The sequence below is a fragment of the Oncorhynchus nerka genome, linkage group LG2 (genome assembly GCF_034236695.1).
Source record: "Oncorhynchus nerka isolate Pitt River linkage group LG2, Oner_Uvic_2.0, whole genome shotgun sequence".
NCBI lineage: Eukaryota > Metazoa > Chordata > Actinopteri > Salmoniformes > Salmonidae > Oncorhynchus > Oncorhynchus nerka.
This window is the reverse complement of record NC_088397.1, coordinates 52,485,012-52,498,839: the sequence shown is the minus strand read 5'-3', so window position 1 is coordinate 52,498,839 and position 13,828 is coordinate 52,485,012. Positions and strand designations below refer to the sequence as shown.

Here is a 13,828-nt window from a genome sequence, read left to right as displayed (position 1 = left end):
CGAGGAAACGCAGTGTGTAAAGCATCAGTGAGGTTTACTGCATCTACATAATTTCCTCTTACTGAGCACACAGATAATGCACCACCACATCACCACGTCTACGTCTTATGAGCACTTTTTTTTATCCTGCCCTGAAACACTGCCTCAATGCACACTTGGTAACTATTTGAGAGCAACACTATTCTGTATTTCTTTCCTCAAACATTCACCAAAGCAACCCACAACAATGCCCTCCTGTTCAATAACCTCTGTCTCCTCTGGTAAATCTCATCCCGTCTTTAAACTCTTTCTCCTCTCCCTCACCTCCGCCCTGCTCCATCCCCCTGTTCTTTTCGGGTAGACGAGGGAGCCTTGGCCCCTGGCCCAGGCCCATTAGCCCCAGACTGGCAGCCATGTGTTCACCAGCAGAGATCATTACACTGAGGCAATGACACCGCTCTAATGCGTCATTAATGATTGATTAACGAGGGGAGCCTAAACAGGTGCATTTATATGGAAGAGCGCCGTGTAATGGCTTTGCTCACATCTGCCTGTCCTTTTTGTATTTATTATTATATATTTTTTTATTTTACCCCTTTTTTCTCCCCAATTTCGTGGTATCCAATTGTTTTAGTAGCTACTATCTTGTCTCATCGTTACAACTCCCGTACAGGCTCGGAAGAGACGAAGGCTGAAAGTCATGCGTCCTATGATACACAACCCATCCAAGCCGCACTGCTTCTTAAACACAGCGCGCATCCAACCCGGAAGCCAGGAAGCCAGCAGCACCAATGTGTCGGAGGAAACACTGTGCACCTGGCAACCTTGGTTAGCGCGCACTGCGCCCTGCCCGCCACGGGAGTCGCTGGTGCGCGATGAGACAATGATATCCCTACCGGCCAAGCCCGGCCAAGCCCTCCCTAACCCGGACGAAGCTAGGCCAATTGTGCATCGTCCCGGTTGTGACAGAGCCTGGGCGCGAACCCAGGGTCTCTGGTGGCACAGCTGGCGCTGCAGTACAGCGCCCTTAACCACTGCGCCACCCGGGATGCATCTGCCTGTTCTTTACTTGAGTGTGTCTGTGTAAGAGAGAAATAGTTGAACGAGAGAGACACTTACAGTATTTCTCACATAATTCACAGAGAACTGCTCCTGATGACCATAGACCACAGACTTTCTGACTCGTCAATATGACATGTTTTATATTTGTCTCAGCATAGCTACCAGATTGTAGCAGTTTGTATGTTATGGATCATTTAGGTCTGGTCTCATTCTTGTCTCTGTGTTTGTCAATGTGAGTGAGGGAGTACGGCAGCAGAGTGGCCCCTGCTTCAGTGAGAAGGAGGTGAAGACAAGGTAGAGCCATGGGAGGACGGGGCCTCCTTCTCCTCCTCCTCCTGGGGGTGGTCTCCCCGTCCCAGGGCTCGTCCTTCCTCTCCGGCCAGCGCCACCGGACACGTCTGCAGAGGGATCGCCAAGCCCGCAACAATGTCCGACCCAACATCATCCTCATCCTCACTGACGACCAGGACATCGAACTGGGTAAAACACAGTGTGTGTGTGTGTCTGTGTGGTGCTTGTTCAGTGTCTGTCAGCATGTTAGTGAGAGAGGTCAGGGTAATGCTTCCTCTTGGCACCATTCTCTATTTGCCCACTCGAAGTCAAGTACACCATGGCCAACTTCAGTATTGGCATGGAGCGAGTGCCCTATGGCATCTATTGTCTGAGTGCCAAACCCTGGCCATCTCCCTACCCGTTTAAGCCCTTAAACTGCATATTGGACTGGAGTGCCGGTATAACAACCTCACTGACACCCTTTGTTCCGCTCTGATTGCTCGTGAGAATACCATTGAAAACCAGGAATTTATGGTCGAGCATCTGTTTCACTAAACAATCGGCATCAGCCTGAAAAGCCTTTAGTACACATGAATTCAAATGGGCGACTCTTCACAGAAAATATTTATTCTCTCTCTCTCTCCCCCTCTCTCACATCCCTCACCCCTTCCATCTTTATGCCTCTCTTCCCCTCACCCTTTCCCTCTCTCCCTCCTTCCCCTCTCTTTTCCCTGTCTCTCTCTCCTCCAGGCTCAATGCAAGCCATGAATAAGACAAGGCGTATCATGGAGCAGGGAGGCACCCATTTCTCTAACGCCTTCTCCACTACTCCCATGTGCTGCCCATCGCGCTCCTCTATTCTGACAGGGAAGTACGTTCACAACCACCACACCTTCACCAACAACGAGAACTGCTCCTCGCCGTCCTGGCAGGCCCACCATGAGCCTCACACCTTCGCTGTGCACCTTAACAACTCAGGCTACAGGACGGGTGAGTGTGAACTGTGCAGCATATACACACACACACAGACACACATGCATTATTGCATAGTGAATCACTTTGTACTCGTGCCCACCTCTTGTCCCAGCCTTCTTTGGGAAGTACCTGAATGAGTACAACGGCTCGTATGTGCCCCCTGGTTGGAGGGAGTGGGTAGCGCTGGTGAAGAACTCTCGCTTCTACAACTACACTCTGTGCAGGAACGGTGTGCGGGAGAAGCATGGCAGCAACTATCCAAAGGTTCCATCCTGTTTCAATTTTCACTCAAATATTGGAGTAGTAACCTATGATGATGAATAACCCTGATTTAATCATCCAATTCTTAAAAATTATGATAATATTGTTATACAGCAGTATAAAATAGTATACAATAGTATACAATATATACAGTAGTAAACAGTAGTATACAATAGTTAACAGTAGTATATAATAGTATACAGTAGTATATAATAGTATACAGTAGTAAACAGTAATATACCGTAGTAAATAGTAGTATATAATAGTATACAGTAGTATATAATAGTATACAGTAGTATATACAGTAAACAGTAAACAGTAGTATATAATATACAGTAGTATATAATAGTATACAGTATTAGCCAGCAGTAAACAGTTTATCTCAATCTAAATGCTGTTATAAGGCAGCCTGTATGACAAGCTTTATTGCTCTATACACATGTTCTTTTCCTTTCTGGAAGGAAGTAGCCTAATATTAGAGTTCAGAACCTCATGTACAGGCGATTCTTGCTTCCACAGGACTATCTCACAGACATCATCACCAATGACAGCCTCAACTACTTCCGCTCCTCTAAGAGGATGTACCCCCACCGACCAGTGATGATGGTCCTGAGCCACGCTGCCCCACATGGGCCAGAGGACTCAGCACCGCAGTACAGCACTGCCTTCCCCAACGCCTCGCAGCACATGTAAGGATATACTGTAACAGACACAGACACACTCATTTGACAGAAGACGCAGTGTGCTCGTGTACGCTGAGTGTAGGATCAGCGATGATCCTTGTACATTGCAGACTTTACAGTAGATTGGCATCGTTAAAGAGGTTCATGATAAATAGGCATCCATAGACTATGATAACACACTATGGGTCCCAGCCTTTGTCTGCTTGGCACAGTACCCCGAAGATAAACGCTTGGTCCTGGGCTAATACCACCTCTCCCATTGGTCATGTGAGAGACAAACAGGGAGGCAGTAATGAGCCTGTGTCTTTGGTCGATCATCCTGAGTCCCAAAAGCATCATTAAAGTACTGAATAAAAGTGTAACACAGTGATTATATTCAGCCCAATCTGTTTTAATGTCAACTTTTAATTGCTTTTTCTCAGAAATCTACACCCCCCCCCTGTTGGGAGCTTATAAATTATCTCGCTTTCCCTTTATGGAGGGAAAGAAAATGTCTCCCCTCTTACGCCATCCCTCCAGAAAACCCTTTTCACATCCACATTGCAGTGACTCATCTTCATCCTCTATTTAAATCTGTTGTCAGGGCCTTGTGCTCCAAGGCCATAGACGATTAGCTTTTTGCCAAGTCAAATCCATATGCTGGAATGTTAAATATGCCTTGCCTCCAAGCCCTCGTTAGATATTTAGCAGCTTGTTAACTTTGAAATCATTAAGGTTCCATCTACCCCTGAGTTAATACTAGTTCATATTAATAAAATGGTCCTCTCTATGTTACCTGATATTGATCAGAATGGCAGCTGGTTGCCTTTTCTTTGGTTCATATGCCTCCAATTCAGCATACACAATAAGTTACGAGATCAGTTTCAAAGGTGTAGTTGGAGCCATTCGCAAGCACTCGGAGAGCCTATTGTCGTATATGTCAATCGTAAAACAACACAGGGATTGGAACCGGTTCAGGGAAAATAGCAACATTTTTTGAGGAACGGAAACAGCACCCGGAACACACAAGTCCCCGCTTCATGCCAAATGAACTATATGAACCGTTACTTTTTCGGGTTCGAACCAGTTCAAAACATTATTATGGTGGTCGGAAACTGGAACTGAAAGAGAAAAACAATGATTTTGTTCCGAACAGAACGATTGGAAAATGATTTTGGTTCCAACCCCTACATCATGAAACCAACCACAGCTTTGTATAATCTGATTTGTATTGGAATTCACACGACAATGCAATTCAATACAATACAATATGCAACACAACACAATGCAATGCAGTGCAATATAACAATGCTTCCTTCACACCAGATTTTCACATTTAGACTATACAGCTATGCATATTAAACACTCTTCTATGAATACTGTGAGAACTATCACAATGTTCCCTACCACAATACTATTCAGTGTTAATTCAAAAGATATGTCACCTCTCTATAGAATGTGATCTGTAAAATGCTTTCCGTAAAGGGGGCGGGAACAGAACCACTCTTCACCCCACCGCCTTTAAAATAAAGTTTCTGTTTTGTTGATGAAACGGAGGAGAGGAGCATCCAGCATCGTGGTAAAGAAAAAGTTGCGGTCCATATTCTACTGTTCTATTCCGCGGTGCAGTGAAACTGCGTTCGCTGGTTGATGCAACTCCTTTGTTGTTGTAATATTGTAAACAAACATGGCAGTTTCAACAACTACAGATTTCATCTTAAAGCTCCTCTGGGATTTCTGGAGACATAATGGTGAAGATATCAGAGCAGTAAGCACTCCTCTGTCTCATGTGTCTTGGTAAAAAAAAGTCATTTCCATGGCAGGAAAAGCAAAGACACTTCAATGAAGATACATTTCGTCGAGAACTAAGTACTCATTTCCCTCCATCCCTTTCTCAGAACCCCGAGCTATAACTATGCTCCTAACCCAGACAAGCACTGGATCCTGCGTTACACAGGCCCCATGAAACCCGTCCACATGCAGTTCACCAACATGCTGCAGCGCCGGAGGATGCAGACCCTGCTGTCTGTGGACGACTGTGTGGACAAGGTGGGTCAGGCTGGTAGACAGACAGACATGAAGAAAGACAAACAGAAAATAGTCTCTCATGCTCAACTACATCTACCTGACTACCTGTCTCACTGTGTCCTCCTCCTCAGGTGTACAACATGCTGGTGGAGACAGGTGAGTTGGACAACACCTACATTGTTTACACATCAGACCACGGCTACCACATTGGCCAGTACGGCCTGGTCAAGGGCAAGTCCATGCCCTACGAGTTTGACATCCGGGTGCCCTTCTACATACGAGGCCCCAATGTGGAGGCAGGAGCCATGTGAGTGCAACTTTGAAGCTTTGTACAGTACCTTGTTTAGGATATGTTTCAATAGAAATGGTTGTCTTTTGGCTCTTATCTCACTGTTACTACTACTCTCTTGATATCTCTTACGCAGCACTCATCTCTCTCCCCCACCTGCTCTTGTGCCCTCCTGCAGTAACCCTCATGTAGTGCTGAATGTTGACCTGGCTCCCACACTATTGGACATGGCCGGAGCCGATGTTCCCTCTGATATGGATGGCAAGTCCATCCTCAAACTCCTGGACACAGACAAACCTGTCAACAGGTACAGAGGGTCGCAACTTAATTTGCATGGTTTGAACTTAACACAATGGATACTCCATGTCGCTTCAGGATGACCTGAAATATCTTGCTTTTGTTGCAGGTTCCAGGTGAACAAGAAGGGGAAGATGTGGAGGGACTCCTTCCTGGTAGAGCGAGGGTCAGTATGTTACATTCATAATTGAGTCATTAACCCTCCTGCTGTGTTCTGGCAAAATTGGACCGATTTCCAAGTTTTCTCTCTGAAAAATGTAGTTAATTTAATCTGATTGTCATAAGGTTCCATGACTTTGTCCATACAGGGCATCTGAACATACAAAACACATTTAGATGATTTTCATTACATTTTGGGTGTTTTATTTAACTTTTGTACACCTGTGGTGTTCCTGCTCAAAAATGACCGGTCATTAGAAATGAATGGGTGAGACTACAATTAGTGTATAAAATTGGGTTCAGGCACATGCCCATTCATCAGATGGACACACTTCCTCTCCCAGATCCCCACATGCATGTGTGTTTGAGCACACACACACAAACACACACACACACACACACACACACACACACACACACACACACACACACACACACACACACACACACAGGCCATAAATAGCAAATAGAAGTTCAAACGTGATCTAACACAACATTAGGTGATAATATATGTATTATTATGGATTTATAATCAGCTATAATGGGGCAGTCATTTTGGACCGGGAACACAGAATTAATTAACATGAAACAAACACAACAGGAGGGTTAATCAAGTGCAATTAAAGGGATAATCCCCCACAGCCATGTGATCAAAGTTTTATGTATGTTTAGTCTATGTTCTATTACTCTCATCTGAGTCCATCCTGTTCACACAGGAAACTGCTCCACAAGAAGGTTGATGGGAAGGAGGTGGCCCAGGAGGAGAATTTCCTCCCCAAGTACCAGCGGGTCAAAGACCTGTGTCAGAGGGCAGAGTACCAGAGCTCCTGTGAACAGCCAGGGCAGGTAAGAGTTCTGTACAATACCCACAGGCACAAACACTTATACATTAGCAGAAATATAGCTAAATCTCTCTCCCCATTTTCCCCTCTCTGAAAAAGGAGGGAGAAATGTAGCTAAATCTCCCACCCCCCCTTTCCCTTCTCTATGTGTGTAGAAGTGGCAGTGTCTGGAGGACCCGTCTGGTAAGTTGAGGCTGTATAAGTGTAAGGGCATGGCCAGTCTCTATGCCCCACGTATGCAGGCTCTGATGGCCAGCAGCGGGTCCCAGCAGTGGGTTGGACACGTCTCCAATGCTGGAGACAGCTGTGACTGTGGCCCCCTAGGCCTCAAAATTACACCCCTGAAGAGAAAGAGACTGCTTACCAAGAAAAGTGAGTAGTCCTTTCAGTGGCTTATAGATTTACCATTAATCAAAGGCCTATAAATTGTGCTTGCAAATTATGGGACAAGTATTTGTGGTCCCGCAGTGGCAGATTAGAAAACTACAAAAATATTAAATTTTTCTTGAAATGAGACATAATACAATTTAAGTGACTTCCTGTGCGTCATTTAAAAACAGTGACAAATGCTATATACTTTAACACCCTCTCTCTCTTGGGTCATTGGCGTTGCAATACCTTTGTAATAATAACATTGAAACGAATAAATCTTGTAACCCCATCAGAGGTAAAGTCCACTAAGAGTCTGACTAGGAACCGTTGGGCCCGGTCTATTCCGTTTGAGCTGGATGGAGACCTTTATGCTGTGGACCTGGAAGAGGGCTACAGGCCCGTGGGCCTCTGGAATACCAGCAGGCCTGGGGAGAGGAGGAGAGGAGCGGTCCTGCAGGAGGACGACGATGAGGAGTTCAGTGGAATGGGAGTTACAGCCAGACCTACAACCAGCAACAGCCTTACACCACCTGCCGCTCTTAAAGTCACCTACAGGTGTGTGTGTGTGTGTGTGTGTGTGTGTGTGCGCGTGTGAATATCTGTGAATATTGAGCTTCCGTGTCAGTGGGTCTATGAGTAGTAGTATGATTAATCTTTATGTTCTTGTGAAGCACACTAGCTTTACAGTAATTCATGCTCAGGTGTTGAGAGGGTGCTGTAAGAAAGTGCTAACTGCTGTAAACTGTGGTAAATGCAGTTGTCAGGTAAAGGTGATGATACAGTAGCTGGTGTGTGTTTTCCCCACAGGTGCTCCATCCTGATGAATGACACAGTCAGGTGTGATGGAGGACTCTACAAATCCCTCCAGGCCTGGAAAGACCATAAGCTCCACATCGAGCACGAGGTACTGCTCTAGTTGATCCTCAATCTGACCTGGCTGATCTGTAGCCTTTCTTGTCATTGCGGTGGTTAACTATTTTGTATGTGCTGTGCGCAGATTGAAACCCTACAGACGAAAATAAAGAACTTGCGTGAGGTCAAAGGTCACCTGAAGAAGGTTCGGCCTGAAGAGTGTCAGTGTAACACCCCCAATTACCTGTCCAAGAACAAAGGGATGTTCAGACTCGATGCAGGCCGCATTCACTCACTAAAGTAATGATTGTGAGATGGTGGTGTGTATGTGCATGTGTTTGTGTGTGTGTGAGGGAGAGAGGGAGGGAGAGAGGGAGATCCTCACAAATCAGTGTATCTCTCTTTATATGTCCTCTTGTGGTGTGTCCTCAGCAAAATGCCCTCTAAGCAGAAGAAGCAGTGGCTGATGAAGGAGCAGAAACGTAGGAAGAAACTCCGTAAACTGCTCAAGAGGCTCCGCAACAACGACACCTGCAGCATGCCTGGTCTCACCTGTTTCACCCATGACAACCAGCACTGGCAGACTGCCCCCTTCTGGACAAGTATGGAATGACAGAATGCAGACTAAAACAAATGCAGAACAATAGTAACAGTTAGAGTAAAAGTAAAGAGACATGGGATTCCTGAATTTTTACCACTCTGCTTCATCACTGCCACAAAATGATATATTGAATGATTCATTGTAAATATCCCAAAATAAGATGAAGTAGGTGCGTTAAAACTGGCCATGTATCTTGTTTGAATAACTACGTCTGTCTCTTTCCATCCCCTGCCAGTGGGTCCATTCTGTGCTTGTACCAGCGCCAACAACAACACTTACTGGTGCCTCAGGACCATCAACGACACACACAACTTCATATTCTGCGAGTTCGCCACAGGTTTCATAGAGTATTTCGATCTGAACACTGACCCATACCAGGTATCTCTCTCTCTCTCTCTCGTTCTCTTGCTCACTTGCTCTCCCTCTCTCTTTTAAATCTCACAAATGAGCTGTAGCCTCCTATTGTGATTTTTTACAGTGTTTGGTAACATATCCTGTCCTCTGATTGTCTGTAGTTGATAAATGGGGTTAGCACCCTGGACCGCACTGCCCTCAACCAGATGCACCAGCAACTTATGGAACTGCGGAGCTGCAAAGGCCACAAGCAATGCAATCCAGAGACAGGTGAGTCAGAAAGACACACACACACATACAGTATCAGTTAAAAGTTTGGACACACCTACCCATTCAAGGGTTTTTCTTTATTTTTACTATTTTCTACATTGTAAAATAATAGTGAAGACATCAAAACTATTAAATAACACATATGGAATCATGTAGTAACCAAAAAAGTGTTAAAAAAAATCCGCCAAAAAAATCCAATATTTGAGATTTTTCAAAGTAGCCACCCTTTGCCTTGATGACAGCGTTGTACACTCCACCCCTTGGCATTCTCGCTTCGCCTGGAATGCTTTTCCAACAGTCTTGAAGGAGTTCCCACATATGCTGAACACTCCTTGGCTGCTTTTCTTTCACTCTGCCGTCCAACTCATCACAAACCATCTCAATTGGGTTGAGGTCGGGTGATTGTGGAGGCCAGGTCATCTGATGCAGCACTCCATCACTCTCCTTCTTGGTCAAAAAGCCCTTACACAGCCTGGAGGTGTTTGGTCATTGTCCTGTTGAAAAACAAATCACTGACAGTGTCACCAGCAAAGCACCCCCACACCATCACACCTCCCCCTCCATACTTCACGGTGGGAACCACACATGCAGAGATCATCCGTTCCCCTACTCTGCATCCCACAAAGACACACCGGCTGGAACCAAACATCTCAAACAATCAGACCAAAGGACAGATTTCCACCGGTCTAATGTCCAGTGCTCGAGTTTCTTGGTCCAAGCAAATCTTCTTCTTATTGATGTCCTTTAGTAGTGATTTCTTTGCAGCAATTCGACCATGAAGGCCTGGTTCACGCAGTCTGCTCTGAACAGTTGATGTTGAGATGTGTCTAATGAACTTATCCTCTGCAGCAGAGGTAACTCTGGGTCTTCTGGGCCTTTCCTGTGGTGGTCCTCATGAGAGCCAGTTTCATCATAGCGCTTGATGGTTTTTGTGACTACACTGACTGACCTTCATGTCTTAAATTAATGATGGACTGTGGTTTCTCTTTACTTATTTGAGCTGTTCTTGCCATAATATGGAATTGGTATTTTACCAAATAGGACTATCTTCTGTATACCACCCCTACGTTGTCACAACACAACTTACTGGCTCAAACGCATTAAGAAGGAAAGAAATTCCACAAATGTTAATTGAAATGCATTCCAGGTGAATACTTCATGACGCTTGTTGAGAGAATGCCAAGAATGTGCAAAGCTGCCATCAAGGCAGGTGGCTACTTTGAGAAATATATTTAGACTTGTTGAACACTTTTTTGGTTACTACATGATTCCATATGTGTTATTTAATGGTTTTGAAGTCTTCACTATTATTCTGCAATGTAGAAAATAGTAAAAATAAGGAAAACCCCTGAATGAGTAGGTGTGTCCAAACTTTTGACTGGTACAGTACATACAGTGGGGCAAAAAGTATTTAGTCAGCCACCAATTGTGCAAGTTTTCCCACTTAAAAAGATGAGAGAGGCCTGTAATTTTCATCATAGGTACACTTCAACTATGACAGACAAAATGAGAAAAAAAATCCAGAAAATCACATTGTAGGATTTTTAATGAATTTATTTGCAAATTATGGTGGAAAATAAGTATTTGGTCAATAACAAAAGTTTATCTCAATACTTTGTTATATACCCTTTGTTGGCAGGTCAAACTTTTTCTGTAAGTCTTCACAAGGTTTTCACACACTGTTGCTGGTATTTTGGCCCATTCCTCCATGCAGATCTCCTCTAGAGCAGTGATGTTTTGGGGCTGTTGCTGGGCAACACGGACTTTCAACTCCCTCCAAAGATTTTCTATGGGGTTGAGATCTGGAGACTGGCTTTTCTTTTTTTTTGCCCCACTGTACATACACACAAACCACTGCTACTTCAGTTCTTTAATAACATGATCTCTATTTCAGGTGGTAAAGACAGAAACTCTTTAAGTGAATACAGGTACTTTAATTTTTCAGGCTTTATGTCTTTTTGTCCTTTGGTGTCTTATTGTACATTTTCCTGCATTTCCTGCATTGGGTAAATAATATAATGGAACACTTCTTTTAAGCAGATTATAAAGTCTCTGAGGTACTTCATAGGGATTGCACAAATTGTCACATTGTTGATTCTGTTAATAAACAACTATTTAGGTGAATTCTAAAACGCAAGCATGAGAGTGTAGCAGCTTCTGTTCCTCATGTTGCAATGAATCCTAATGGCTTGTTTCCGCTGTTTGTGTGTGTGTTTCCCCCTCACGTACGTGTGCGTGTCCGCGCTGTACATTCTTCAGGCCGGTTCATCGTCGAAAGAGGCCAAAAGTGAAGAAGCCCTCTTCCAAATCCCTGTGAGTTTGTCATAACCCATCTGTTCCCCTCAGTTCAGCCAACCTCCCCCTCTTCATCCAGATTATCTTGCTTTGTCAGATGGCCCAGCAGCATGCTTTTCAACCTTCTCGTTTGAAGCTTTTCATGTAACTAATACTTACCTGCATTTCAATGTCATGCCCTTAAGGCTTAGATAGACCTACTTTTCAAAGTCAGTGGTGTTGTACTGATGAAGTGTCCTTTGTCTTTGGTATTTTCTGGTAATTTGTCAGAGTCGTCTTCTAGTTTTTTCTTATTAAAGTTGCTGGAACTACGATTATCAGCAATTTGTACTATTGAAACACTAATATATCTCCATCTATGTGTTGTTTATACAGAGGGCAGATTTGGGAAGGATGGGTTGGTTAACAACCTGTGTCCCACAACCCACCACATTGCAGTCTGCCAATAAAGGAGGACCAGAACTACTGGTGAACCTGAGGACTTTGTACAGACTTCATGGGAATGTAATCTGATCTACCATTATTGTGGGAGTTTATGGAGGACGATGCTGATCCTACATTAGCTGCCACTGATGCTCAGATCATCACCCAGCAAAGCAAATACTGAAACATCCAAGAAAATGAAAACTATAACCTCTCCTGTCTTCTCTCTTTCTCTCTCTCTCTCTCTCTCTCACACACACACACACACACACACACACACACACACACACACACACACACACTCATTCACTCGCACAGGAATGTCCTCACCTCTCATCTCCCATCACACCAGTTGTCAGGACCGCCAAACTGAGTTGGAGACTGATCAGTTGAGTGGGGATACACTTCGAACCTATACTTTGACTTCCAACAGTCGCCCTGTGTGAACAGTGAATGTGAGGTGTGTTTAATATTAGTCTCTCATAACCGCCTTAACATTGGGTACCAAGATTAGTGTAATGTCAATTCTGCTGCCACAACCTGAAATGTATCATCCCTTATGGCATTGTGCCACATCTGGGTTAAATCGTCACCCCGTGGGAGTATGATGTCAGGCGATAACATCAAGTCAAGCTTTCGCCTCACTGCACAGCATGAAAGGTATTGTCCAGAACATGCTAGCACGCCTGAGGGGTATGCTACAAAGCAGTATAAAGGAGTTAGCCTGCTAACTTGCCTGAATATTCTGAAATAACTTATTACTTCTTAGAAAGATAAGCTTGACATATGTATGGTCTAATTAACTTACCCATAAACACATATCTATGTTTAGCTTTCTTAATGAACCAGAAAATCAACTGTAAAATGACATCCACCAATGAAATGTACGCATTCTGCTGGTGTGAAGATGTTTGTTTGGTAGTCTCGTCTGTACCATTGCCTAGGGGTGGTGGGGTAGTGGTTAGAGAAGTCCCGGTTTGAAGTGAACAACTTTATCAAAGTTGAACCTGCTTTGTAGTATACCACTCTGGAAACTTCTCACTTCTTTTTGTTTGTGTTATGGCTACAGAATGGTTCCCCAGGACATTTACTCCATTATTTTGCAATATACATTATATTAATGTTGATGTCATGCGAGGATTCTTTACACCCCCCCCCCAAGGATGATACAGGAGTGAGAACGACAACACACCAGACTGTATGGGGATGGAGCTGGTCAGGATATGAAAGACACATCACATCACCACCTTGTTTATCCCCCCTAGTTCACTTTAAACCAGGATGGGACTTCGCTAACCACTACCCCACCCTCCTAGATAATGGTACAGACGAGACTACCAAACAAGCATCTTCACACCAGCGGAATGTGTACATTTCATAAGTGGATGTCATTTTACTCCTTTGTATTGCTAATGCCACCTGCTAGATCCAATCATGTTAGTTTGTTCAGCTTGCTATACATGGTGCTATGATAACATTGTGAAAAATAAAGACTTGCTGTACAGTATGTATTTGAATGTATGTTGTGCAATTAATATAAATGTTTACAATATTTTTTATAATTCAGAAAAATAGGCAGACCTCTCTTTCGTGTTTGATATGAGTTGACAAATATTACCTTTTAGAAAGAACGTAGCTTGATGAATTTTCCTAGCTCTGTATTTGTCCATTTGTCCTGTCTGGACATCTCTCTGAATTTCTCCTTTGCTCTCTCAAACCCCACTGTAGTTTGAAAATACTTATTTAAGATGAGAAAGCATTTAGAAAATATTCACTGTGAAAAGAAGTCCCTGTAAAATGACTCTGTTGTACACAAGAGTAAACAAGTTACACA

At 43.9% G+C, this 13,828-nt stretch overlaps 1 protein-coding gene across 3 annotated transcripts in view; it reads left to right on the top strand.

Moving 5' to 3' along the window:
• Positions 1-13,149, top strand: part of LOC115137686 (extracellular sulfatase Sulf-2-like) — a 50,600-nt gene extending 37,451 nt beyond the window's left edge. For 2 of the 3 annotated variants that reach the window (XM_029674015.2, XM_029674022.2), the window contains 19 exons: positions 1,279-1,521; positions 2,065-2,304; positions 2,402-2,553; positions 3,070-3,239; positions 5,111-5,261; positions 5,372-5,547; positions 5,708-5,836; positions 5,936-5,992; positions 6,702-6,831; positions 6,983-7,199; positions 7,493-7,754; positions 8,007-8,103; positions 8,197-8,351; positions 8,484-8,653; positions 8,888-9,030; positions 9,168-9,276; positions 11,171-11,204; positions 11,536-11,589; positions 11,947-13,149. In XM_029674015.2, the coding sequence (XP_029529875.1) occupies positions 1,344-1,521; positions 2,065-2,304; positions 2,402-2,553; positions 3,070-3,239; positions 5,111-5,261; positions 5,372-5,547; positions 5,708-5,836; positions 5,936-5,992; positions 6,702-6,831; positions 6,983-7,199; positions 7,493-7,754; positions 8,007-8,103; positions 8,197-8,351; positions 8,484-8,653; positions 8,888-9,030; positions 9,168-9,276; positions 11,171-11,204; positions 11,536-11,589; positions 11,947-11,977 (2,655 nt within the window). In that variant the 5' untranslated portion in view covers positions 1,279-1,343 and the 3' untranslated portion in view covers positions 11,978-13,149. The remainder of the gene's footprint in view (positions 1-1,278; positions 1,522-2,064; positions 2,305-2,401; positions 2,554-3,069; positions 3,240-5,110; positions 5,262-5,371; positions 5,548-5,707; positions 5,837-5,935; positions 5,993-6,701; positions 6,832-6,982; positions 7,200-7,492; positions 7,755-8,006; positions 8,104-8,196; positions 8,352-8,483; positions 8,654-8,887; positions 9,031-9,167; positions 9,277-11,170; positions 11,205-11,535; positions 11,590-11,946) is intronic. The other variant, XR_003864840.2, reaches the window with a different exon arrangement.
• The last annotated feature ends 679 nt before the right edge of the window (positions 13,150-13,828 follow it).